We start from the raw sequence: 26,274 nt of genomic DNA, 5'->3' as shown, positions 1-26,274 counted from the left end.
AGCCAAACAATTAGCCCTGCTAATCAGTAGCTAACAGAAACTGTCCTTCATAGCTCTGGAAGCATTTCTAATTCACTGAGTTGAACGCTAACTTGGCCGTTTAAATGCATAGACCAAAATGCACGATTGCAACTGGAGATGCAGACACGTACAGTGATATCATGGACGCGATGGCATGTTCAACCATAATAGCTGTGAGTATATTGTGAAAGGCAGACAGTAGCAGGGGGTCTCTTCTACACGGACTCATCCGTTTAAGGTGCCACGATGATATGAGTAGAGACACAGACCTACACGTCGGCGGAGGCATGACATCAAGACCAATTTCGAGTGTAAATCTTTCAGCAGCTTACATCAGCAGACATCAGTGTGAATAGTAAATACTGTGCCAGCACATCAGAAGGTAATATCAGATATTCATAAGCCAGATTAGATTTCCCCCCACAGGATTTGTCCAGCTCTTACTCTCAACCCGCCGTCCCCTTGTAATGAGGCGCACAGCTAGTCATTTCACAAAGCTAGACAGCTGTCAGCAGCGAGTGTGTTCTCTGGACCCTCTTTATGCAAAATATATTCAATATCATGTCTGGAAACTGCTGTTTTGGAATTCAGCTCCTCACTCCCACCTCCATCTCACTGACTACCTCACTCAGCCCACACAGTCTGCCTTGTTCTGGCTGACTCCTAAGTTGGACTCTGTTTTCGCTTTGTTGTTCCCCCCCCCGTCTATTTGTCCCTTATTTTCCCTTTTCTGTCCTTTCCTCGGTCGTTGTCCGCGTCCCTCCCTGCCTACTCTCCCCCTTTGTATCTCTCCTGCACCCACCACACCTAACAATAGCCCCTCAGTGTGAGGGCTGAGGAGAGGCTTGGGCACAATGGTTCATCTCTAAGGACTGCACCCATTACAGGGGGCAGGATAGAGGGTGGACGCGAGGAAAATAACATTTTTTTTTCTTCTCCACTGCTTTCATTTCTTCCCTGAAGCAACAAATCACATTTTATGTTACTTAACATACTATTCCAGTCTTTTTTAAAATTTCCTATTTTTTAGCCGCTTTGGTAAAAATAAAACTGTCCATCAAGTTTTCGCTGAGCACTAGAAGATGGTAGCAGTGATGCTTAAAATAAATAAAATGTGACAACAAACAGGCGCAGTCGTACAAATTATCCAGAAATTTTCTCCAGCCAATATATTTAGAAAAGAAAAGAGTAAAAATATTGAGCGGACCGCTAACAGCTATAGATCTGTCAAGCTAACTTGAGCTAGTACTGCAGTGACTCATGCTGGTTCCAAACAGCTGTGTTTAGACCTGTTGACAATGAGCACAAGCTTCTCTTTACAGCTGAGCTATTTGGCAGCGTGTGCGTTCAAGACCTCTTGTTTGGCCTCCTGTTGTGTCTATACAAATAGAAAGTACGATATAATTAACTTTTTCACAGATTTTCTAAAATAATTATTGGTCTGAGTCAGTGGTGTGCGATGACTTTTACAGAAAGGAAAGCAGAGCAAATGATCCCCCGACCACCAAATGATCAGTTGAGCAGTTCCGCTGTTTCTCACCCACCAACGAGACAAATTGGACCAGATGAAAACATAATAAACATTTCATGATTAATGTGGCCTGTCTTTTCTGTGCTGACAGTATCTTGCTGCATTCTGCCTGGATGTCATAAACACTGTGAACTCCTTTCTGGCTGTTAGGCTTATTAGGTTTATTTTTGCTGTATAGGGAGGGAGCATATCTTAAAAAAGGCCTTCTATAATACCCATCAAAATATGTACTGTTAACTAAGAATGACCAATGATGGAGGGGTTATTTAGATTTTTTTTCCTTTGAAAACCCGGCACTACGACTAAGTATACATCATACAGTCACTTCAGTTTATATGTACAGTTCTCCATCTCCATAACGTCCTACCCACTGCTTCTTTCCTGGTGCCTTTGTCTTAAACCAGTTTTTGGTGATCTTTGCTGCAGAAAGGAGAATTTTAGCCTTTACATGTACAGCACCTTCCAAGTATCCAAGATACTTTAAAGGAAACTGCTTGTTCATTTCTTTTTTAATTTATTACGTGTGTGTGTGTGTTTGTGTGTGTGTGAGTGTGTGAGTGTGTGTGTGCGCGGTAAGAAAATGCACTTTCACTCTGGAAAAACAGTGTGGACGGTTTTGATTGTTTCTCCATAGTGCTTTACAAGAGTTGTGATGTCGGCCGTACCGCCCAGTTGCTTAGCTTGAAATAACGTAAGAGTTTGAGATTCCAGAGGGGCTGGCAGCAATGCACTCAGTGAAAGGGACTACTTGTTTATTGAGGTAACTTTATGCTTGGATATCCTGGAGCTGAAATGGGACAACATGGGAATGCTAATGAAATATTTCATGCCTATTGCACATTTCCATTGCCGAATTGTAACATCTACTCTTATTGGTAGCAAATCGATAGATTTCTAAAAGAGATTAAAGGAATAATGTGCAGAATTTAGTTCAACTTATTGGTACAGCCCTCCTCCAGGGTCCCTGTTTCTCAAGTGGCCCTTTGGGAAAATGAATTGCGCACCCCTGCTCTGCACTCTAGTCTAGTCATTAGGAGCCTACCTCAGGTGGCTGCATTTCTTTGTCGCTTTCACTTCTTTGTTTTTTACTTCAGAAGTGGCGTTGGCATTTTTTGGGACTGTGTGGGTCACATGATCCCACAATACTGAGCAACTCTGATCTACTATCCTCACATGTGTCACATTGCCTTTAAATATCAGTGAGGGATGATTTGTGATGTTTCACGTGTGCTGTCGACTTTCAGTTCTACCTCAGAGTAAAACAGTTTGGATACATTGAAAGTAAAATGTTTTAACTCCCACTCAAACAGAAAACCTATCAAAATAAATAGCAAACCATTACTATTCTTCAAAATCTATGTATTGTGATACAAAAAAAATCAATATTTCTTTTGAGCTATTACTTCAGTCCCATATGGTGTATTTTCCGTTTTGGGCTAAATCACCAGCTTTTTGTTTCGCTAAATTTAATCCTGGCCCTCTCTTTCTGTCTTATCTTCTTTGTTTCCCCTCTATGTCTTTATTCTAGTTCCCTCTAGGTGACAAAGGCACAGAAAAGACTTGTGTGAAGCAGCTTCCTCTGATAAAGCCAAGAATTATTATTACTTAATGACAGCACATTCCAGACATATTTCAGTTTAAGACAGATTCATCTTGGAGGCACAGGGGCTGAACAATAGCATTCTAATGAGCTTTTAATGTTTCTTAATGACACTGGCGCTTGCTTTGCTCAGCTGTGATTCTGTTCTCCACTCTGGACCATTTGAGCCTGGGCAGTCAGATTAGGTGGCGTTAGCAGTCTGTGATGTCAGCATATCGCCACTTAACTTGCTCGTGGACATCACCTACTTCAGTAGCTGTAAAGTTGATGTCTTAAATATGAAATGAGAATATGTATTATTCCAAAAATATGTTCTGCACCACCCCGAATGACGATAAATCACATGATTGCCCCGTGATGACAAAAAGAACCACTTTGCTCCCACTAATGTGATTTCAAGTTGTAATTTTGCCTCGTACTATGACTGACTTTTTTACACTGAAAGCTTGTGAGTAAGGTTTCAAGCCATTAACGGTTTTTCTTTACCCCCCCATGCGATTAGCGAAAGCGCTCTCAGCGCTTTCAGCACCCACATTGAATTCAGCTGGGACCAGCAGTGGTGCTGTGTGTGCAGGCTGTGCTGTTTGTGCTGATGTGTGTGGTTTGTGTAGTGGATGGATGCACAGCCCCAGAATAGCCAGCTTTGGCCTGGAATGGAACTGACACACAAGAGACAGAGAGAAGCCAGCGTCCATTAATGTCCCATATCTTATCCTCCCCGAATTGCAGCACACACGCTGAGCGCTTGCCTTCCTTTAAGTCCCTCCTCCCTGTTACTGAACTGTGTACACATTTAGGTGTTTCTATGCCTCCCAAAGGTCACTGAAGCAGAAAACAAAAGCTGTTGTCATAAAACGCAGCGTAAACTTCCACCGCCTTCTAAAGAAGAAATGAAAGAAGTTCTACTAAATGCTGAGGGGTGTTCAGCTTTCGTTCCCCCTCTTGTCCTGGCATAAAACAGTCCTGATACCAAGGTGAAATCTAATATTCTCTGTCAGTTAGCGATATTTACTATATTCCCACAGAGAGAAGTACTGCACCTCTGGCTACTTTCCAGGTTATTACTGCAGGAAAGTTGTACTGCTGTGGGCAAAAAAAAAAAAACGGAAGTTAAATAGTCTCACTTTTGGAGACTTTTTGTGACTCGGCGGTAAGCGTATTTTTTCACCAGCCAATTTTTCTTTTAAGTATTCGTGTCTCTGCCAGTCATGCAGAGCTCGTGGCAGTGGCGGCTAATTCCGCCTGTCACAAGTGCGAGCGTCTTAGTGGCCTACTGCCCTCCCAAGGCCAGCAGGCATTTCATGAATAGAGAATTTTTATCAATGAGGAAGCCTCCTTCCCCAGAGGTTACGAGGAAATTAAAAGGTAGAAAGTGGAGCACGTTGGTGTCTTCACCCTCGGAGGAGACAAAGTCGGCTTTATCTTCTTATTCTTCCTCCTGCCGCCTTAAAATGTCAGAGGCGTCCCTCTGTTTCTCCCTCACATGTAAATCACGTTGACACCCTACTCTAGGGACTCGCCTGTTATGTCTTAAGATCCCTCCTTTTCCCTCACACATAAATCAAATTGACATTCGGCTTGCACGCTCTTGCGTCTCATTTTTTGGGGGTCTCTGCTTGCTATCCACCTTAATTGGATTCCATGTCTGTATTTAACAGGGCTTATAAATGTGTGTGTGTGTGTGTGTCGTAAGAGCGTGCGAGAACGTGTGTGCGCCTCTGAGAGTACAGTGAAGATGTGATGTCAAATTAATTTTCGCCTCTGTTTGAATCCATCCTTCCCACCCAAGTCGATCACTGTATGCTGTATGCTTTTCTATTTGATTTTCTAAATGTGTTTTCTTGTCTTCTGTGGCATTTGTATTGCCGAGCTAGTCACCAAACATCAAACTGACTTCAAAAAGGTGGGAATCATGCCCATGGCTTAGAGCTGGGCATTGTTTTGTTTGGGCTCAGTGAGTGCTTTTCAAAGTGCTTCATGATGATGACATGGCGCCCAGTGTTTGCTACTTCTTGATGGTTTATTGGTAGCCTTACACAGCTTTTCTTTTTCTCTGCAGGAGGCTGAGTGGCACTGCGACGAATTCACCAAGGGAGCCTGCTTCAGCCGTGGAAAGTCTGAGGTGAGTTAAGGCGATGGCTGAACTGTAATTGTGCTTTATCGGACACTTGTCACTAAATTGAACAGAAAAAAAAATACAAGTTTCAATGTATTTTTCAGTGAACTCGACTCGCTTGCTACTTTGCAGTTAACTGCTGGTTTTGTTGAAGTCACATTAAGGGTTATTTAAGGCAATTTTTAATTATAAAATTTGGAAATATTACATGCATACATATTTCCAAATCAACCCTAGCATACTTAAAACCCGGACGATTGCTCGGTTGTTTTCTTGCACACGTTTGTGCACCAGAACTGATATAAATGTGAAAATTAATGGAATTTCCCACAATGTTTTGTTAGAGTAACAAAAAAATAGCCGATTACGAACGAAAATGCAATCCTCCAGCATTTGCTGAAAGACTTTCTAAATTACAAGCCCGCAGCTTTCATGTTTCCTCAACCTTTTTCCTGCGGGTTTGGTAATCCACAAAAATAACACCTGAATGAATGCTGTTCACTGGAGGAAATGAAGTGCCCAGATGTTCCCACCAGCACATCAGTGCTGTATAATAGCTTTGACTTGAAAGCTTAAAAAAAAAAAAAAAAGGGAAAGAAATCTTCTAAAGACACTAATCATGGATCTACCAGCCTTTTTGTCTTTACAGAAACAGTTGATCGGTTTCAAAGAACACAAAGGAAAAATGTCAAGTTATGATGAAACATAATGAGGTTTGAAAGCAACGCGGGGCTTTTCATGTGGCTTTAACATATGGACACATGGGGAATCCCTGCTTTGTATATGGGATATACCTCAAAGACAATTCAAATCAACTTAATGTGAAGTAAAGACCTTCCCACCATACCTTAACCCCCTATTTATGCAAAGGGAGTTCCTATTGTTTCATTCTGTGCAGTGTATGTTTTTGTACGTGGTTAGCTGGCATATTCCCCTACAAAACAGATGGTTTAGAGGCTAAACTTGACTTGTAGGTGAACTGCCCAGCCCTGATCTGTGTGTGTGTGTGTGTGTGTGTGTGCGCACACTACTGTGTATTTATCCTCCTGTGAAAGGTGGTTAGGGACCCATAATAGGCATGCACTGGCTGGCCAGCACAAGATAGCTGTTGTGAATTACAGACCAAAGCTACCTCAGTCCTTGAGAGTCACTGCTGTTTGGCAAGGATGAATTGTTTTGCTCACTGTTCCCTTCTGAGGATCAGCTCCTGTGATGTACACTAAGAATAGCATTAAAAGTCTTTATTCTCCAGCAGCTGACAGGGCTTTCGATGGTTTATTACCTAGCTCAATGCGGAGCAATATACCATCGCTTAAGCTATTACACAGACACCGTCCCTGTGCTTTGAGTGAATTTACAAGTGATTGTTTGGGGGTTTTTTTCTTAATGCACGCATCCGCTCTTCTTTTGTGTATTTGATTTATTCCAGCTGGGAAAAGAAAGGAGACTTAAATTGACTTGACAGGACTTGATTGCGGCTTCTGTTTTGTTTTATAATGTGAGAGCCAAGCGCAGCAGTCTCTGTATTACAGTATGGACGCAGAACATTTGTCAGGAAGTTTTCATAAACAAGTCAAGACTGTGAGGCTGGGCAAATATTAAATATGCTGGTATTTACTCTAGAAACAAACTGCAGCGAAGGATTGAATTATACAGGCCCCTTCACAACCCACGCCTGTTCCTCCACCCACACGTGCGCATGCGGGTATACAGTGCGTATCGAGCTGCACAAACAGCACAGATATATAGGCACGCATGACATTAGGTGCGACTGCTCGTACACGCGAATAAACACATACACACATACTTAGCACCAGGAAACGAGTTGTTTTACGAGTCAGCCTTCATCTTGATAGGGGGAAATAAAAGTCCTTACCCTCCTTCCTTCCATCCTCGCTGTGATGCCCTCCACTCCTAAATCAGACCCTCGAGAGGGGGAGTTAGGGTTGCCCTGGGCACTTCAAGTGGCTCAGACAATAGCAGATTTACAAGGTTTTAAATTTCTATGAGGGGCCTCACCAACCCAGCCATGGCCCCTTTCAGATGGAGGAGACCCTATGAGTTTATTACCTTGTCCTAGGACAAAAACAAATGCCGCTCTCTGACATGAATACTGACTCCTGCTGTAACATTTACTACAAAATGACTCCTGCTGATGGAAATCGCCAGAAAGGCTTTGTGGAAGCCGGACCGTTATATTCAGAGTTCATGACTTTCAGCGACAATCATTCTTTCAATCAATCACTCAATGCATCGGTCCCACTTTATTTGTGCGCTTTTAACCAAGTGCTGAGTGGTTTTGCTAGAAACCCGGGCCAAAACCTCAGAGGAGGACTGAGCCAAGAAAGGAGCTGTGAACATGTACTTCACCATAATTTAGGGGAAGGTAGTTTGAATTGATTAATGTAGAGAGCTGGCTAAAAGAAAGGATGATTAAATAGAGTGTATGAGAGTCTATACTTTATATTTCACTTTTTGACCAATCAACAGAGACAAAGCTATTTTCTAAACCAATCCTGAGTGATACTCTCCCACAGCCGTTACATTTATCTGTTCTTCACTTTATTCAGATCCCTCTCCAAATCCAGGCCCTGTTGAATTAAGATGTGACTTGGCTAAGCCATGTGGGCATTAGCCTTGATTTGACTCTGTCTAGCTTGCCCACGTTTCAGAGTAGGCCTCCCGTGGTTGCAGGTGTTTTTCTCATTTATTGGCATAAAGTGTAATTTTGTCTCTGCCTGATGCTGTTGCTTGTCAGTGGATAGATAATGGCACTGCTGCTAACTGCTAACTCCGATATGTGTGTTTGCTGGTGTGTTTCCACAGGAGGAGTGCCAGAACTACATCAGGGTGCTACTGGTAAATGGGAACAGGCTGTTTACATGTGGAACCAATGCCTTCACCCCCATCTGCACCAACCGAACGGTATGAACAATGCCAGAATTTGTCTTGGCTTCTACAACGCTGCGTTATTTTGACCTTAACTTTCACACAGAGTCTTATCATTTATATCACTTATATCATTTATATCTACTATATCCCCGATAGTGTTAATTCAAGTGAAGTTGTTATATTATTAATATGTTACGTTAATCCTTCAAGAGTGATAGTCTGCTAGTGTTTTTGCTCGTCACCTATTTTTTCAGTGTTATATTACACTGGTAGTGAGTATGACGACATAACACATACATGCACCTGCAAAAGAAAAGATTAATTCATGTGCAATAAAATGTAGTCTTTGCAGTGTTGCTACGTGTTCATGCAATAATATCAGAGGCCTGTTGTTCAATAAGCTAGCAGTCCATCCATCCATTCATCCATTTATCTATTCATCCATCCATCCATCCATTTTCTGCTGGGTTGAAGGGGAGCAGCAGTCTAACCAGAGATGTCTAGGCTTCCTTCTCCCCTCCTCCAGCTCTTACAAAGCAATACCAATGTGTTGCCAAGTTAGCTGAGAGATGTAATCTGAAGGATTTTCATTTTTCATTCTGAATGTCACTTTTCTCCTTTCCTTAAGTTTAAGACTGAGCCCAGCCAGCCTTTGGAGGAAGCCACCGCTTGTGTTCACGATCTTGTTCTTTCAGTTATTCCCCACAGCTCATGGGTTCATAGGTAAAAGTGACAATGTAGATCCAATGTAGTTCATGCCTGTGGATTGGATGGTGGTTAAAAGAAAGAGGTCTTAGTGGTCCAATAAGATGCCTTGGTTAGATCTTGGCTTTGGTAAGTCTTACGCAACAAAGACTCTTCTAGATGAATGTCTCGGGTTTTTATTACTCCTCCAGCCTGCTTATGGAAATCTTTGTCTATCCTTTTTATATACCCCGTCTTTAGGTACTAGGCTAGCCTGCATTTTGAAAAATCATACCAAAAAGGGATATTGGGTTTGTTAAAATGTGATACCAAGGGGTCTTGATGAAGCATCATTATCTGTACAATTATATTTGTGAGTAGGTATGTCTCACTTTCATGTTGAGTTTCGAGTTGCCAGTTTAGTTGTTCTCTCGAGCATCCCTGAAAGTCGTTGTTTTTTAATAAGCCTGCAAATATTCAAAATATTAAGACTGATTGATTGGTGGATGTCGTCAGAAAGAAAGGTCAAGGTTGATAAACACATTTAATCAAGGTATGATTGAGATCTTAATATCACAGGATTCTCTGTACAAGCTCCTGTGGCTTTTCTTGCCTCCTGTTTTGCACTCTGGGATGTAGACTAATTACAAAATAAATCTTATTAAGCTCTCTTATTTTGGATGTCGTGTTACCTCAGACTTGTTAAGCATCGTAATCAAAACATTGCCTTAAGCTCATTACTCCTGAAAATCATGGTGCTGGCCTGCAAGTAAACAGACTCCCTGTCTCATCTGTTCTGCTTTGTCCTTCTTCATGAGTCACGGCAATTACTTTGCACCTTTCTAGCACATCACATTGTCTTTTCGTCTTCTATATTTCTTTCTAGCGTGACGCAAGGTTTTCGCTCCTCTCTCTCTCCTCCTAACTCAAATTCCCTGCAGCTCTTAATCCCGTGTTTTAAAGGATGTTTAGCTGGACTTTTCATTTTGAATTGCTATTGTGTTTCAGCAGGCTCTTGACACAGTAGAGCAACCCAATATTTTTCTCGTGAAGTAACCACCGGTTTGCAAGTGGCTGCAGCCCTTTCACTTTTATTATAAAAGCAGCACTAATAACCATGTTTCTTGGTAACTGACGTGTCAGCTGAGAACCTTTTTTTTTGTTGGTGGTGGTGACAAATGCTCACTGATGTTAAGTATCGAGCAGCGTTTAAAATGTTAGAGTATTGTTCTTACCTTAGAACAGCAATATGCAATAGCATAGATATCTAGCTCTCGTTCTGTTGTGCGTTTAGAGGAGGAGGAGGCAGGAGCTTACTATTATGATGACATTTGTTTTTGTCCAAAAGCACTGAATCCAAAGGTCACTAGCTCATAATGACTGTTTACCGCTGTGAAAATACATATAGTTGAAATGCCATGGCATTATTATAGCAGTATTTCATCAGGCGCTGTCATATTTACCCACTGAACGTCCGTTAATGTGAAACACGAGTTGGGAACAGCAACGGCGACGGAATCACGCTCGGACAGATTTACTATCAGCTGTGGTGATGAACAGAGAATGAGGAGAATATTAATGGTTTAATAAGCGCTGGGAGACGGATGATTAAATGCTGTTAACCATTTGAGTTTTTTGACTGACTTTCTCTCTTTATCTATGTCTCTGTTTTACGTTGTTATAGTGGTCCTAGTTGGGAATAGATTAGATTATACACTATAACTCATGCTGCAGCACAGGATGAGAAGGAGCTTCGCCTTCTGTTCATGGTTACTTGACAGCTAGGCACTGGATGTGTCATATAAAGTGATATTCCCCGTGTCTCTTAGAGGATTACCGTTGACAACTCTGTCCACTAGCGCATCTCGGATCAGACATAGGGCTCGCGGCTAGACTTCTTGCTATAGTGGGTAGTTTAAAATTCTCTCAACGGCTTCTCAGTAGCACCATACACAGCATCCCGCTGACACTCGCAGTGATCTGTCTTCCACTGTGAGCTGTCTCTTTCTGCATCGTCTCTATCAGGAGCATTCAGAGTCACTTCAGCGCCCTGTTCTCGCAGCTGCCGGGTCCGCCATAGAGACAACTGTCACTTCACTTCCTCAAAATGCGACGGATGCACTGCGTTCTATTTATCACTGCTGCTCTTGGTTTTCTAAATGGCCCGATTGACCTCACAATGACTATTCCGGCCCACAGAACGAGTCCAGTCAATAGGAGGCTTTCATCTCGGCCTGGCAGAGATTAGACAGGGCCGCTCTGTCTGTTGTGGTTTGGGCGGAACAGGGGTGGCAGGAATGAAACAGAACTCTTGATCCAAATTGACCAGCTCCGGGAAATTGGCGGCAGAAGTCGGCTGGCTCGTTATGGAATAAGGGAAGGAATGCACAGATTGTTCAGCTGGTGAAAACGTGAGAAAAGCAAGGGGAGCATTTGAAGCGTTTCAGACTTTGCACTGTCACTTGGAGTGGATAGAGTCATAAATGTGGAACGAGGCTGATTGATAGAAAAGTAATTGCAAATAGAATAATTTTAATTATCCTTTGCGCATTTCTAAACCTGAGATTAGTGCAGTCATTTTGCGTCATGCATTTTTTGTCCCCCCTCAGAACTCAGATGAACTTGGATGGGAGCACGAACCATGAGCTAATCCCCGTATACTGTGTTTACTTTTGCACCATAAAATATAATTACATCTTGGATTTAAAAATGGCATTACTACTTTTTTGGTATTCAAGGCTGTGTCTCTGAGCTATGGCCTGTGCTTCTTCTCCTTTTTTTTTTTGGAGGAGCAACCAGAGCAGTGTGTCAGTGCTAAGCCGGGGTCATGCTGTAAAGTATTTTTAAAAAAGCGGGGAGTTGGATTTGGCTTCATATTCAAAGGCAATATGCAACAGAAGACTGCATCTCACATCAAGCCTCTTTTTGAGCTCAGAAGGGCTTCTTAAAGTTGTGGTATAACAGCGCTACAGCCAGAAAAACAGCTGCTTGTCCTGTAGAGACATCAGAAACCAAACCAACTAAACAATGCTGCCAAGAGTAACTTGATTTAAGAAGCCTGTTTAGGAATTTTATTGGTTTTATAACAGGTGGTTTCTTAACGTTGGACTTGAAACAGCTGCTGTGTTGCTGTGTTTTACGTTGCTAATGATTCTAAATGTGTTCTTGCTGCTCCTGAAGGTTTTGCTCGAATAGATCTATGTGTGTGTTTCTCAGTAGATGTAAACCAAACAAAACATAATGAGAGGAAGTATTTTTTTCCATTTTTTTCAGTTTGTAGCATTTGCATATTGGCAGGAACAAACAAAACATTACCAGACTCCTCCAGTTTGAATTTTAATGCTGCCCTTTGATACTATGTCCTATATTTTTATGCAGGTTTTCAAAAAATAACAACTCTTATTCCCACGAGTGTTTCTTTTCATTGCTTTGGCTTAACTCATGGGATACTCATGCTAACAATCAAAATAAGCTTCTTTTAGTAGTACGTATGGAGCGTCTGTTTCCAGCCACTCGCTGTTTGTTTCCTCTTTAGTCTCCTCGCCTTCATTGTCTTCTCTCTCTGTGTTGCAGTTGACTAATCTGACAGAGATCCACGATCAGATTAGCGGAATGGCTCGGTGTCCCTACAATCCCCTCCACAACTCCACCGCCCTCATCACCTCCAGCGGGGAGCTGTACGCCGCCACTGCCATGGACTTCTCTGGGCGAGACCCCGCCATTTACCGCAGCCTGGGCGGCTTGCCACCGCTGCGCACTGCCCAGTACAACTCCAAGTGGCTCAACGGTGGGGAGCTGCCAAAGTTCAAATGAATGCTACATTTTATGCAAATCTATGTAAAAAGTTGTTACATAAAGATAAATGGCCATTTCGAATGGAGAGAAACACAACGGGAGGATTTGCTTTCTTTTTTGCTTTCTCCCCGCACAGCTATCGAACATTAGCACTGCAGCTGCCGGGGCTTCAATTTGTGACTTCGAGGATGCTTGAGCTTGGCAGATGCTTATGTTGCATGGGAGTTGGAATCTGTCTCTGTTGAAAGATTATCTCCCACCTTAAATGTGCTGCGCAATGCTGTGTGGCGAATGCTGAGAAAAGAAGATCCTCCCCTCATAATTGTTCTGCTGCATTTCACCTTAAAAAACAATTAATTCTTAACTTACTAAGCAACTAGAAAATCTTTATATTTACCGTCTAGGTGGGGCATAAAATTGTGAATTCATCCAACAAAAAAAAAAAAAAAAATCAATGTCTTTTCCCCTGAACGTTCAAGCTGACTTCAAGCAGAGACCTCCTCAGTGCAGACTGGGCGACTTCAGAGCGCTTAAGGTGTCCAGCCTACAGAGGAGCAGGTCAATCACTATCTTGTCAGCAAGTGACTTTTATCTGATTCACATTTAAGTTAAATTGAAAAAATAAATTAAAAACTACCACATACATTGCTTGGCAGCAACCTTCTGGGAGATGGTTTAATAACTAATTTTATGGCGAATTGATTTTTTTCCACACTGCCCTCCAAAGGTGCAGAGGAGAAAAGAGTTGAAACGAGGAGGTGCTGGGGAGGGCGTAACTTTCATTTAAACCTGAATTAAATCACTGTCAGTGAGAATAAAGTGTGCGGTTTAAATCCAATAATGTCATACATAAAGATGAACGCTGTAGCCGTGACAGTGTCGTGGAGGTCGTGTGTTTCAGATAGGGTGAAGCTATTACGCTACACCTGTTTTGGTCATTTCTCATCCTAACCTTTAGGTTTGGGGAGTGAAAAATGAGTTTTCTTATTACAACACAACGCCATTAATAACATAGCCTGTAGTTATTAATCCTGATCACCTGCTGTTGTGTGGGCTGAGTGCTCGCACACACTGCGAGTCAATCAGTCATAGCACATACCCCGTTCGCTCTCCCACTCCGTCTTACTCCCACAACCTTAAATAGTTTTCTTTCTGTATTTTTTCTCCTTTTCTCTGCACTTTATCTTTCTTTTGGCATCCTTCAATTTTTCTTTCTATGTCTTCTTTCTCTTTCTGACATGCCGCCTCCCGTTCATTCCCCTCCTCTCTTGTAACCTTTGCTTCAACAGAGCCGAATTTTGTCTCATCCTACGATATTGGCAACTTCACATACTTCTTCTTCCGGGAAAATGCAGTGGAGCACGACTGTGGTCGGACGGTGTTTTCCCGCGCCGGGCGCGTGTGTAAGAACGACATCGGTGGCCGCTTCCTCCTGGAGGACACGTGGACAACCTTCATGAAGGCCAGGCTGAACTGCTCCAGACCAGGAGAAATCCCCTTCAACTACAACGAGCTGCAGGGAACTTTCTACTTGCCTGAGCTGGAGCTGCTCTATGGCATTTTTACTACTAATGTGTGAGTGACATAAAACTTAATATTTATTGTTCCATCCACAGAAAATTAGCAAAACCCAGATATTTTAGCTACTGTCGCTATACCTCAAGCTTTCTGATCTCATGTGGCAAGTATCATGTGGCTAATGCTAGCTACCTGACTAGACATCCTCCTCCTGCTAAGAACCTATGTCCCCCATTGGCATTGCCTAATCCATACCAGAAACACGCCAAAAGGCCTCTTCCTGTCCCTTCCTTTCACAATAAAAGTCTGTTACGTCTATATTGAGACTGCAATAACTTAAAATGATGACATGGTAGTACCTATACCTCTGTGGTTTCCCTCAGGGCACCTTGGCTTCCTTGCACAGTCCAAAGACATGCATAAAGTTAGGTTACTTGGTGATTCTAAATTGGCCATAGGTATGAGCATAAGTGGTTGCCGGTCTCAGTATTAGACCTGCGACAGACTCGTGACCTGCCTAGAGTGTACCCTTACCCCATGCCTGCTGGGATAGGCTCCAACTCTCTGCTGTATACTTTCAAAAAGGCAAGTGAAAGTCTGGAACGACTTGATTTGAGAACCACTTCTAGTGTCAGACTGAATTTTCCAGCAAAAACGAAAAATCAGAAACCTAGAAAAGTGATCTTAAAAATGTTTCTTCAAATTTGTTTGTTTGTTTCAAATCATTCACAAATTGTTCATTTTAATTTATTTTCCTTGGTCTTTGACATCATGACTACTCAGAATAATTCAGTTGTTTATTCAGTATTTATTAGGTTATTCTTTTAAAATATTATATTTTTGTTTTAATGTTTTTCACATTAATATTAGTTCACTTTAAATGGCAAATTCTGTATGAACATGCTATTAAATTTGGTTATACATATAGCTGGTTCACAGCAAAAGTCACAAGTCAAAGTATTTTAAATTTGAAGGTAAAGATCTTACAATATAATAGAGGACAAAACAGGACATATCTTTGTTATATTTTATGCAGTAAGTGTATATAATTGAGTGTTGTATAACCATATTATTGTCTAGAAATTGTCATCCTTATAGCCCAAGTTATCTACAAAGAGGGCTGCAAATTGCAGCAGCTATCTCCCATTTATTCCCCACAAAAGAAGCTTATCATCTCGCTCCACACTGTATTAGGTATATGGGAGTATAATGAAAACTATTATTTTTTTGTTGTCGTAAACATCAAAACCCTTTCCCTCTTTTTGTCTCGCCGTCTTTCTTTCTTTCTCCTACCTCGCTCATACACACAAACACACCTGTGCGCCCACACGTGCACACACAGGCCATTATTAAAAGCTGAGTAATCAATTCTTTATGGTCAGTGCCTTCACATTGCTGAAAAAGAAGTCTTTTGAAGGGTATTGGAAACATTTCCCCCTGCAGGCACAGAGTTTAATGAACAGCTGCACTGGATTATAATTCACACCGCCCAACTCTCACTGTTTGAGTTGAGAGTTAATACTCTCATTCTTTACTTTCTCGTCCGAGGGAAGAGACCGGTACTTGTTGAAACTGACAGCTTAAAAAGTCAAAGCTGTATTTCAAGCATGAGATCTGTACAGTTAATCAGACAAGGCGAACAGCTTAATTGTGTCCCATTGCTGGATTTATATTCCAATAATGACCATCACTTACCCCGGCGTCTGCGTCTGTCTGTCTGTCAGTGTTTGATTTGTGTTGTTTGTGAGCAGTGCAGACATAAAGAGGTCAGCTTTACAAATACCAAGAAATGCTGAACAGATTTCTGCTTGCAGTATAGTGCCCCTTTTTTGATTTTGGTTATTCTAACACTTACTTCTGTTTCTCTCTGTCTCAACATTCATCCTTTCCATTCTCTCATCATCCTCTGTTGGATTCTTCCTGCCTTTTTTATCTTCCTGACATTCAGAAACAGCATTGCTGCCTCTGCAGTGTGTGCCTTCAATCTCAGTGCCATATCACAGGCTTTCAACGGGCCCTTCAAGTATCAGGAGAACTCAAGGTCGGCCTGGCTGCCCTACCCAAACCCCAACCCAGACTTTCAGGTAATGAAACTATATTTAAGTCTGTTTCTTTCATAAACAAACCACAAATGCTTAAAAAATATGTTTAATTGAGTCACAATAATGCTCTCAGCTCTGTTGAACTAAAAGCCAAAAGCATTGGAGTTATTGACTCTGCAATGGATGCTCACCCTCTGGTGAAGCACCCTCTGGAAATAGACCTCACTCACTATTCAGAGAACCCGGGTTAAACCTGGTAACCAAACTCACTAGCATGCTAACGCTAACTCCACCTATGTCGATCAGATTTATGCTCTGGGGTTTGATGTCTGCACAAAAATGCTTGTCAAGGCCAACAATATGGACCAGTGATGCATTCCTCCATGCTGCTACCATAGTTAAAACCAGCTTTTTAAAGGATGTATGTGAGGTAAAGTTCAGATCTAGCTGCCCTTCTGTGATCATGACTGATCATTTTTTTAAGCTAGGGGTCATTTAGACTCAACACACAATCAAATCAGTCATACAGGATGTACAGCTGGGAGCACGCCCAAGGAACTATATGCATTTAGTGTGCATGCTGCATGCTGATAAATAAATGTGTGTTTGCTTTGATCGGCCTTGGTCAGAGTCCCAGGAAGCTCTTCACTCTCATTAATTTTCTCTCTCTATCAGTCACCTCTCTCTTCTGCTCATGAGCACACACATTACGACCGCTCGTTATAAAATCCAGTGATTTTTACAATGGCACAATCATTCCTTGAAGATGTCTCATAGCCTCGTTCTGTGAACTGTGGGCCTCCTAATAAACTGTCCTTGTTTTGCACAAGTGGCACTTTATGTTTATGCTCCATCCTAAAACCCGCAGGGGCAAACCAAGCACCTTATTCTGATTTGAAGCACTCCTCCATACTGATGGCATAGCGGGAATGCTTTATTAGCAGAAGAAGTGGCTCTCAGTTGTTGCAGGCTTAGCAGATAGCGAATGAGCTAATCCACGCAGCTCTCCGCGAGGGATTCAAATCCCTCCGAGGCATGGCTACCAGTGGTGAGCAAACCCCTCGTTTCCACACATCATGGCCCTCGACCGTTTTCCCACCAACAGATGCATGAGTATTCACAATGCCTCCCATCGAGAACTAACGCAGACATATTATCTGCAGAAAAAGTGGCTGAAATGCACAAAGAGAAAAGTGCCGGGTGTGATAGTATTTTAAAAAAAAACATGCACATACATATGAATTTGTAAGCTCTCACTGTCACCATGTATTCACATTTCTGCACAGCAGCACCATCAAGAAAGCCAGTGCTCCTTATCTGGTCACAGATGTATCCTCTTCAGCACCTTGTACATGTAGGTACATCATCGGTGGGGGGGTGCTATGCACTATAGACTTTTATACGGCTTCTTCCTCTTCCATCTCATCTTTCCACTTAAGCTCGGGCACAATGGCTGCTCCTCACCACTGGACCGATGCGCACTTTATCTAGGTTTCAGTGACATCTTCATCAAGCATTTGTCAATGTTGGAGGATTAGATTTACGAGCACAGGATTTATAGCCTGTCCTTTTTTTTCAGCCCTTTCTACAAGCACACCTCCACACAAACACACACACACACACGAATGAATGCACAAACAAACACCTACAGGAAACTTGCAGCCATGAAAGCCACTGGCCACGTACATGTCTACCGTACACAAATACGCCCTCAAAAATAAAGGGTTATAGATTGCTGCCAAATAGAGATAATTATGACTGCGAGCTCATCACTCAACACACACGTACTGGTCATTGATTGAGAGCTTAATTCCCTGTCTGTCTGCAAAGAAAAGCCCCCCATTTATTTGAACCACGCGGATTGATTCTGGAGAGTTTATTCAGGCTATGAGTCATGTTCGCTGTACATTAGGAGCTAATGCCGTCTATGAGTTGTATAGGTTTTCTGTCACTCTGTAATTGCTAACTGTAAAAACACATTCATTGCTAAGTTCCACATGTAGGAAAATAAACTTTAAAGTTCAACTCAAACCCAAATATAAATGTCCTTATTATGGTTGATATTTAGAGGTCAGGAAAATAAAAGTGTCAGTTTTCTTTGCCTTCCTTTGGATGTTATATATAATCATAACACTGGCCAAAAAAATAACCAGATTTAGTTCTAACCCACATTGTTTTTAAAATACTGAATAACCTGGAAGGTTAGGGGGAAGAGAGTGGAATAGCATGCTATCAGACCGCCCCACCTGGATGGATTTCTGAGTGGCACTTATCATCCTGCCAGAGCGCAGTCCACTGGTGATGCACGAGACAGCTGATGTTGGATGGGTCCTCAGCCAAATAATGGCCGTGTCCCTCACCTTGACTGTACTGAGGAAATCACAACATCCATCTCACGATTCATTCACAGATGTCATAGACCCTCACTGGTCAGCGTCTGACTTTGTCTCACTGTGGCAGAAATATAGTCACACCGACACTCTGGGATTCAGAGACACGCACACAATGCAAGGACGAACCGCAAAAGGAAACCTTACACGTGCATTGCTATTCAGGCTGCATCGTGTAGACACGCAGCACATTTTTGCCACAAGCAGGAAGTTCATTTTAGGCAGTCTGGCACATGGGCACACTCAGTGTTGCTCCTGCTTGTCCTTCAGGGCTTTAATTTCCCATTTCCTGATGTGGCGAGGGCACTGATCCATTCACCAGCGTGGGGAAGCCCTCTACGATTCTCATCTGTCAGCCCTGGGAAGGCCGGGGATTGATCTCTATAAAGTCTCTGTCATGTTGATACTGTAGCTAGTCAGCAGGAACTAATCGCCACCCAAGGTCCAGTCTCGACTAAGTAAGAAGTGAGTGTGTATAGTTATCCTGGAGCAAACATGATCCTATGTACAAAACTAAAACAGTGCCAGTCATTTGGGCTGATGCAAGTGCAGAGCAAAGCTTATTTTGCTTTTCTCTGCTTTATTAGTTAGTATAGGACTATTCTTTGTGAACTGGGCCTCAATCCACGATCCTGACCCATGCCTGGGACCTCTTTTACTGAAGAGGACATGCATGGTTAGCTTTACTCATCCAGCTCTCCCTCAGCAGGAATGGCTTTATGCCTCACCTTGTCCCTTTCAGCTTGGTGGAGAAAAGGATCTACATTTCCACTTTAAAAAGCATGAGAATCATCCTGTGAATACCAAGTGCCTCCCAAACATTGACTTTTAGAGAGCTGAGAAGCACAGCCAGGTTTTCAGTGTATAGCTTTCAGGTAATCCGATGTGTTTTCAAATAGTTTATTTACCTTTAAGAAGTACAGTTAAATCCATATATATTTGGACACTGCCACAAGTTTTTTTACCTGTTTACTGAAACATATTCCAATTATAGGTATATAATGGACATGGATATAATGTGTAGACTCTCAGCTTTCATTTGAGCGTTATCACATCCAAATTGGATGAAGAGTTTTGGAGTTTCAGCTCCTTAACATGTGCCACCCGCTTTTTAAAGGGGCCAGAGTAATTCAACAATTGGCTCAAAGGCAATTCATGGGCAAGTGTGGCCAATCCCTTCATTATGTCATTATCAGTTAAGCAGATAAAAGACCTGAAGATAATTTGAGGTGTGGCACTTACATTTGGAAGAACATGCGGTCAAAGGAGCTCTCCATGCCGGTGAAACAAGCCATCCTTAAGCTGTGAAAACAGAAAAAAACCCTTCGAGAAATTGCTGCAATATTAAGAGTGCCAAAATCTACAGTTTGGTACATCCTGAGAAAGAAATAAAGCACTGGTGAACTCAGCAAAGCAAAAAGACCTGGATATCCAAGGAAGACAACAGTGGTGGATGATCACAGAATCGTTTCCTTGATGATAAGAAACCTTTTCACAAAGAGTGAACAACACTCTCCAGGATATAGGCATATCGATATCCAAGTCTACCATAAAGAGACAACTGCATGAAAGTAAATACAGAGGGTTCACTGTAAGGTGCAAGCCACTCATAAGCCTAAAGAATAGAAAGGCTAGACTGTAGTTTACTAGAAAACATCTAAAAAAGCCAACACAAGTCTGGAAAAACAATCTTTGGACAGATGAAACCAAGATCAACCTCTACCAGAATGATGTCAACATAAAAGTATGGAGAAGGCGTGGAACAGCTCATGATCCAAAGTACATCACATCAGAGGCAGTGTGATGGCTTGGGCGTGCACGGCCGCCAGTGGCACTGGGACACTAGTGTTTATTGATGATGTGACACAGGACAGAAGCAGCCGAATGAACTCTGAGGTGTTCAGAGACGTACTGTCTGCTCAAATCCAGCTCAATGAAGTCAAATTGATTGGGTGGTGTTTCAAAATACAGACAGACAATGACCCAAAACATACAGTCAAAGCAACTCAGGAGTTTATTAAAGCAAAGAAGTGGAATATTTTTGAATGGCCAAGTCAGTCACCTGATCTTAACCCAGCTGAGCATGCATTTCACTTGTTGAAGACTAAACTTTGGACAGAAAGGCCCACAAACACAGCAACTGAAAGACACTGCAGTAAAGGCCTGGCAGAGCAGTAAAAAGGAGGAAACCCAGCGTCTGGTGATGTCCATGAGCTCAAGACATCAGGCTGTCATTGTCAGCAAAGAGTTTTCAACCAAGTATTAGAAATTAACAATTTATCCAATAAATTTTGAGCCACTGAAATGAAGGGATTGTGTTAAAAATGCTTTAGTTCCTCACATTTTTATGCAATCTTTTTATTTAAAAAAAAGACAGCTTTAAGTCTGCACTTCAACTGCATCTGAGTTGTTTCATTTAAAATCCACTGTGGTAATGTACAGAACTAAAAGTAGAAAAAAAGTCTCTTACCAAATATTTATGGACCTAACTGTAGATACACTTTACAGTGTGTTTAAAATCTCAGTGATCACGTTACACAGAAAGATGCACAGTGTATTTTTTTTTTACAATAGTAGTGCACTGTGATAGTGATCACTGGAACCATACTGAATTTGAAAAACGACATTTCAAAATCCTAAAAATCGTTTCAGTAACATCCAATAAAAAGATTCAGTTAACAATACAGTTTTAAAAATGAACACACTTGGGTTTTACAATGTCCTCTAACGTGAAAAAGGAAACCATACTCCTCTTGACTCCTTAATATTTCCGTCTTTAAAATCCCATTTGGAGAGAGTTCACTTTATTGAACTGTTTTTTCTTTAGTAATAGACCCTGGGAAATATGTTACATAGCAGATATTTCTTATTATAAGCCAGCGCCGCAGCACCGACTCTGCTTCAGTCGCAAGTCTCTACCGGGACTTGAGAACTCCAAGTAAACAAAGCCTGATAAAATCAAATTTATCTGTAACAATGGAATTCGCTCATTTCTGTGAGACACTTCTGTTGTTTTGACTGCAGATTTCTACAGTCCAAAAATCGTGGGTGCAAGACATTTTGAGTGCGGGGTGGGAGTTCTTTGGTTGAATGATATTGTTGCATGTTTTATTTTCAGAGTAGCAATAATGAAGACCTGAAAACTGATTTAAGAAGATACTTTTGAGCTAAAGAATGACAAAATCAAGACACACTGTTATGGGGGTACCAATAAAGCTCACCAGCAATATATATGCATATGAGGAGAAGAATCTAATGAAAGAGATAACTACTTGCTCAGTCAAACATCACATTCAGACTCCTTCCATCAGCCTCGGTGTATTGACTACAAAGTCTTGAGGTTGTGAGGATAGAAAACCAGTGCAACGACTCAGCAATTGACTTTCAAGCCTTGTTCGTTTAATCATTCAATCCCTCTCTTTTCCATCTCTGGTGGTACTTCTGGACAAAAAGCTTAAGCTTATTAACTTGCCATCCCAGAGGCTTTTATTAATGAAATCAGTCAAACCTTTTTTTTTTCTTCCTTTCCGACTCCCCTACCTTCCCCACAGTGCGGCACCATCGACTCCGGCGCTTACGTGAACCTGACTCAAAGAAACTTGCAGGATGCTCAGAAGTTTTTACTGATGCATGAGGTGATCCAACCCGTGGTTCCTGTGCCCTACTTCATGGAGGACAACGTCCGCTTCACTCATGTGGCAGTGGATGTGGTGCAGGGGAAAGACACGCTGTTCCACATCATATATTTGGCCACAGGTAGGTCTTTAAGATTGCATCTACATATTTCTTTTTCATGCACATTGATTTCAATGTGTGACATATTAAAGGGTCTAAAAATAAATTTTCTCTATTAGCTTCTTGTTATGAGGAACAGTATCCTACATTATTTATTTAAAGTGGGCAAAATTAGAGCTAAGTTTGTCTTAATTCATAAAAAAGGGTCATTATTTTTCAAATGTTAGCTTTAATTGTTACTTCGACAGCCATGAATATTGGTTGTCACAGTAAAATACTTAAAATTATACTCTCATAATTGAAGTGCACTCTGTACGAGAAAAAAAGGGGGCTGTGTGAAGACAAATGAAACCAATCTATCAGTATGATTATCATGTAGACGCCAAAGCTCTGTCTCTGACATGGGTTTAAATCACTTTTTTACCTCCATATGTTCTCCATATGCAATGACGCAACATAAACTATTATGCGGGCAGGCTCACCGCATGTCACTCCTATGCAATCCCTCATGAAGAGATCATAAATACCATGAAACAACCGACAGCGATGCATCAAAAGCAGACAGATGGATAATTAATAACACACACACATTCAGCCCTTGCACGTTTACCCAGTCTGACGTGCGTGGTGCCGTCTGCTTATCAGTCCACTGTTTGATCATAATGGCGTGACAATATGTGATGTTAGACTTGGCAAGGTGGGGGAAACGGTATCAGCAAGACACCAGATAGGCACCAGGGTGTCTGTATTATGATATAATACACATACGTGGATTATGAACAGGTGTACTGAGCAGAATTTGAATGTAGTGACCCACTTCACTGTGCTAATGTACCATAAGCCCACTGGGAAATGTCAACATGATCTTCCTGTTGTAGCGTCAGTGTTATTTTAGGATATCTCATATACAAGCATACAAGCTCTTTTTCTCCCTCTTACTTACACACACACGAAAACACACACACACAAACACACACACAACCTGTTCCAGTTCGCTGCCTCCGTGCTTGGCATCTCCCTCAAAAACTCCCCTCTCATTGTTTGCATGGGGCTGTGATCAATGTAGCATTGGACCAGAGTTGCCCACACTGCAAGTTCCCTAGACACTAACCAGACGCTAATGAAAACATCTGAAATGCTGCCAAGGCCACTGGCTAGCACACATACTGTACCTAATCACATGCTATTATTAACGCCTAAACACACCCCACTGATTGGGGCCATTGTGGAAAAGCTTCTAGCTTCAACTAGGGGTCCAAAGATGTGAAGGTGTGGGGGTTTTCAATTTGAACATGTGGCAAGCAGTCACCTTGTTTTTCAGCCCTCATTAGGAATTTCTGCCCCGAAGCAGTATTTATTTTCTTTCCATTAACGTGAACAGAATTCAGTTAAAAGCAAAAGACTTTTAAATTCGTTGTTCACTGCAGTGCTAAACTTTTAACCAAGTAAATCCTTTAAGAGAAAAAAACAATGCTTTTCTGACTCATAAAGCATTCGTGATTAAAACTTTAGCTAATTAGTCATTAGCAAAAGTAATTAGATACAGTAACTGTGACCTTAGATGTCCCCACACGGATGCATATAAAACATATCAGAGGTAAGACATATACATATGACTAATATAAGCTACATTTGCAACAGCACAAAAATAGAAGTAGGATTACATTAATCTTTGATTAAACAGATAATGCTGTAATTATCTATTATAATTTATCTGCTATAATTTAACTTTGAGCAAATAAGAAGTTAATGATTTTGATTAAATATGAATCCAATGATCTGAAATCATCGTGTTACGGCCTCTGGCCTCAGGTGGCCCCGCCTTCCTCTATGGAAATCAAAGTGTTCCAGGACTCACGGGGGATTGGCTGGCCCGGACCTATGCCCGCCCCAACTCCATGCAGATCATGGAGTGTGCCAGACCACTCACACCATTGGCTGCTGCAGGAGCCTTGAACACGACGGACCAATGACACGGCTGCCTGCATTTAACGGGAAATATAAAAGGCTGAGGATCCTTCATTCGTGGGGGACTTGTTGATTTGCATAGACTGTGCAGATTGTCCCTCCTGCCTCCTGCCTTTGCCTTTGCCCTGCTGCCCATTTGAGCCTTTGTTTTGGAGTAGCCGCTTGTGAGATGTTTAGGTGATTGTCATTAGCTGATTAGTGTTGTATTTGTGTTATTTGAGTACCTGAGCTGTTTGTTATGTTCGTTTAAAGCACCCTACTGCCTAGTGAGTTTCACTAACGGTTTTCAGTTGTATTAATAAACCTTGTGTTTTTCTTTTTATCTAACCCCCTGGTCTCTGGCCTCATTTATGTTACGTCCACTGTCGCCTAGCAGAGCCGGGTCGTAACAATCGCTTATTAAACTTCAACATACAGTCACAACGTTTTTCTAAAACACGCGTGCACAATAAAATTATCTTGGATTTAAAAATAGAAAACTTTTTTTTTTTTTTACTAATTTAAAAGTACAGGGTAAGAATAACACCTATGCACATATAGTAGCTGCCTACACATAAATAGTATAATATGAAGGATGATAAATAGTGATAATACTAATTAATACTATTTTCTCTTATGGCATACATGTCATGTGTCACGCTTGTGGATCAGTCTACCTAATGACTGCTGGCCTGCTGAGACTTTCAAAACTTATTTTACTTTTCGAATATTTAATGACATTTTTACTGAATTATTCCTTTACATTTACTTTTTTTATTTATCAGGTGGGTGTTGATATCTAGGTGGGGTTGTAGGGATGGAGGGGGTTATGAGAGGGATAAGTGAAAAGGGTGTTTGTGTGTTACTGTGTATTTTTGTTTATTTTCTGCTTTTAATGTGTACAGAAACCTGAGTTGCATGTTTATTTTATGAGAAATACTTTGAAAATAAAGTTTTGATTGATTGATTTATACTGTACAATATAAGATGAGTGAGTAGCTATCTATTAGCTAGCTAGCTAGCTAGCTAGATTAGCTAGCTATCAATAGCTACCTTAATGTTAGCCACAATTAGCACAAGTAAAGCTCCCTACCTAAGCTACTTTTTGCTACTCCAGTATTTAAAGGGGTCTCCACAGTGGGTAGCAGCCCAGTATGTTTGATTTGGTAGATTTTTAAAAATCCTTCCTGATGTAACCCCAAAGGAGTTTGTGTCTCCTCCCAGAGTCAAACTGTGGATTGTTTGCTTGCTAATGCATAAGCCACTGCACTATGGAGCCACTCCTTATCCTCTATCTAATCAACTAAATTCAGCTCATGTTTCTGGTTCCAACCCAGAACTCCATCCCTTTAATGTCTCTGCAAAGGTAGTAACTCTAAGACCCGTATATTTATGGACTACAGGCAGACTGGACTAATATCTGGCATCCAAAACAAGCAAGCAGGCCAACTCCCACATACCAAAGTAATGTAGCCTTACTGGGATTCTACACTTCTTGCTACTTTCAGAACTAATTGCTCCCTTGCCCTTACTGCTGGGGGCAAAACTTAACTTCTGCATCCCCTGCCTTGAAAACATCTATTAGCATGTCGCACGTCTTCCTTAGGCATCACTGTGCACCTAATTATTTTTTCTTCACCCAGGGGATTGCATGTATAATAGATGATATTTGTTTTAACTCTCTCCAAAGAAAATGTGTCCCTAACCTTATCCCATGGGGCCCGCCTTTACAGAAAATAAGGGTCGGGACACATTCACAGTGACATGGATTTACACACTCCTCTCTCTCAAAGCTACAAAGAGGCTTTATCCCCTGGAATATCCCCTCAAAGCAAAGTAGGCCAGAAATCATGGATTCAGGTGCCATATCAATTCCCTGGTTGCATCGACAGTGCTGCATATTGACGGCATAAGAAAGCTCGGCACACCAGCCATCGCCATTCTTTTTGACAGTATTATTTCACAGCCGCTGTGTTAGGAAGTGATTGTTATTTGTGTGCGCT

At 41.6% G+C, this 26,274-nt stretch overlaps 1 protein-coding gene across 5 annotated transcripts in view; it reads left to right on the top strand.

Annotated features, from left to right (window-relative positions):
- The window catches only part of sema5a (sema domain, seven thrombospondin repeats (type 1 and type 1-like), transmembrane domain (TM) and short cytoplasmic domain, (semaphorin) 5A), a 140,033-nt gene that overhangs the window by 60,589 nt on the left and 53,170 nt on the right, over positions 1–26,274 (top strand). For all 5 annotated transcript variants that reach the window (XM_039617765.1, XM_031750114.2, XM_039617767.1 and 2 more), the window contains 6 exons: positions 5,212–5,274; positions 8,095–8,193; positions 12,418–12,631; positions 13,929–14,214; positions 16,106–16,241; positions 22,141–22,345. In XM_039617765.1, coding sequence (XP_039473699.1) covers positions 5,212–5,274; positions 8,095–8,193; positions 12,418–12,631; positions 13,929–14,214; positions 16,106–16,241; positions 22,141–22,345 — 1,003 coding nt within the window. The remainder of the gene's footprint in view (positions 1–5,211; positions 5,275–8,094; positions 8,194–12,417; positions 12,632–13,928; positions 14,215–16,105; positions 16,242–22,140; positions 22,346–26,274) is intronic.

This window comes from Oreochromis aureus, linkage group 9 (assembly GCF_013358895.1).
Source record: "Oreochromis aureus strain Israel breed Guangdong linkage group 9, ZZ_aureus, whole genome shotgun sequence".
NCBI lineage: Eukaryota > Metazoa > Chordata > Actinopteri > Cichliformes > Cichlidae > Oreochromis > Oreochromis aureus.
Note: the sequence above shows the minus strand (reverse complement) of the source record. Positions and strands in the feature narration are given on the sequence as shown.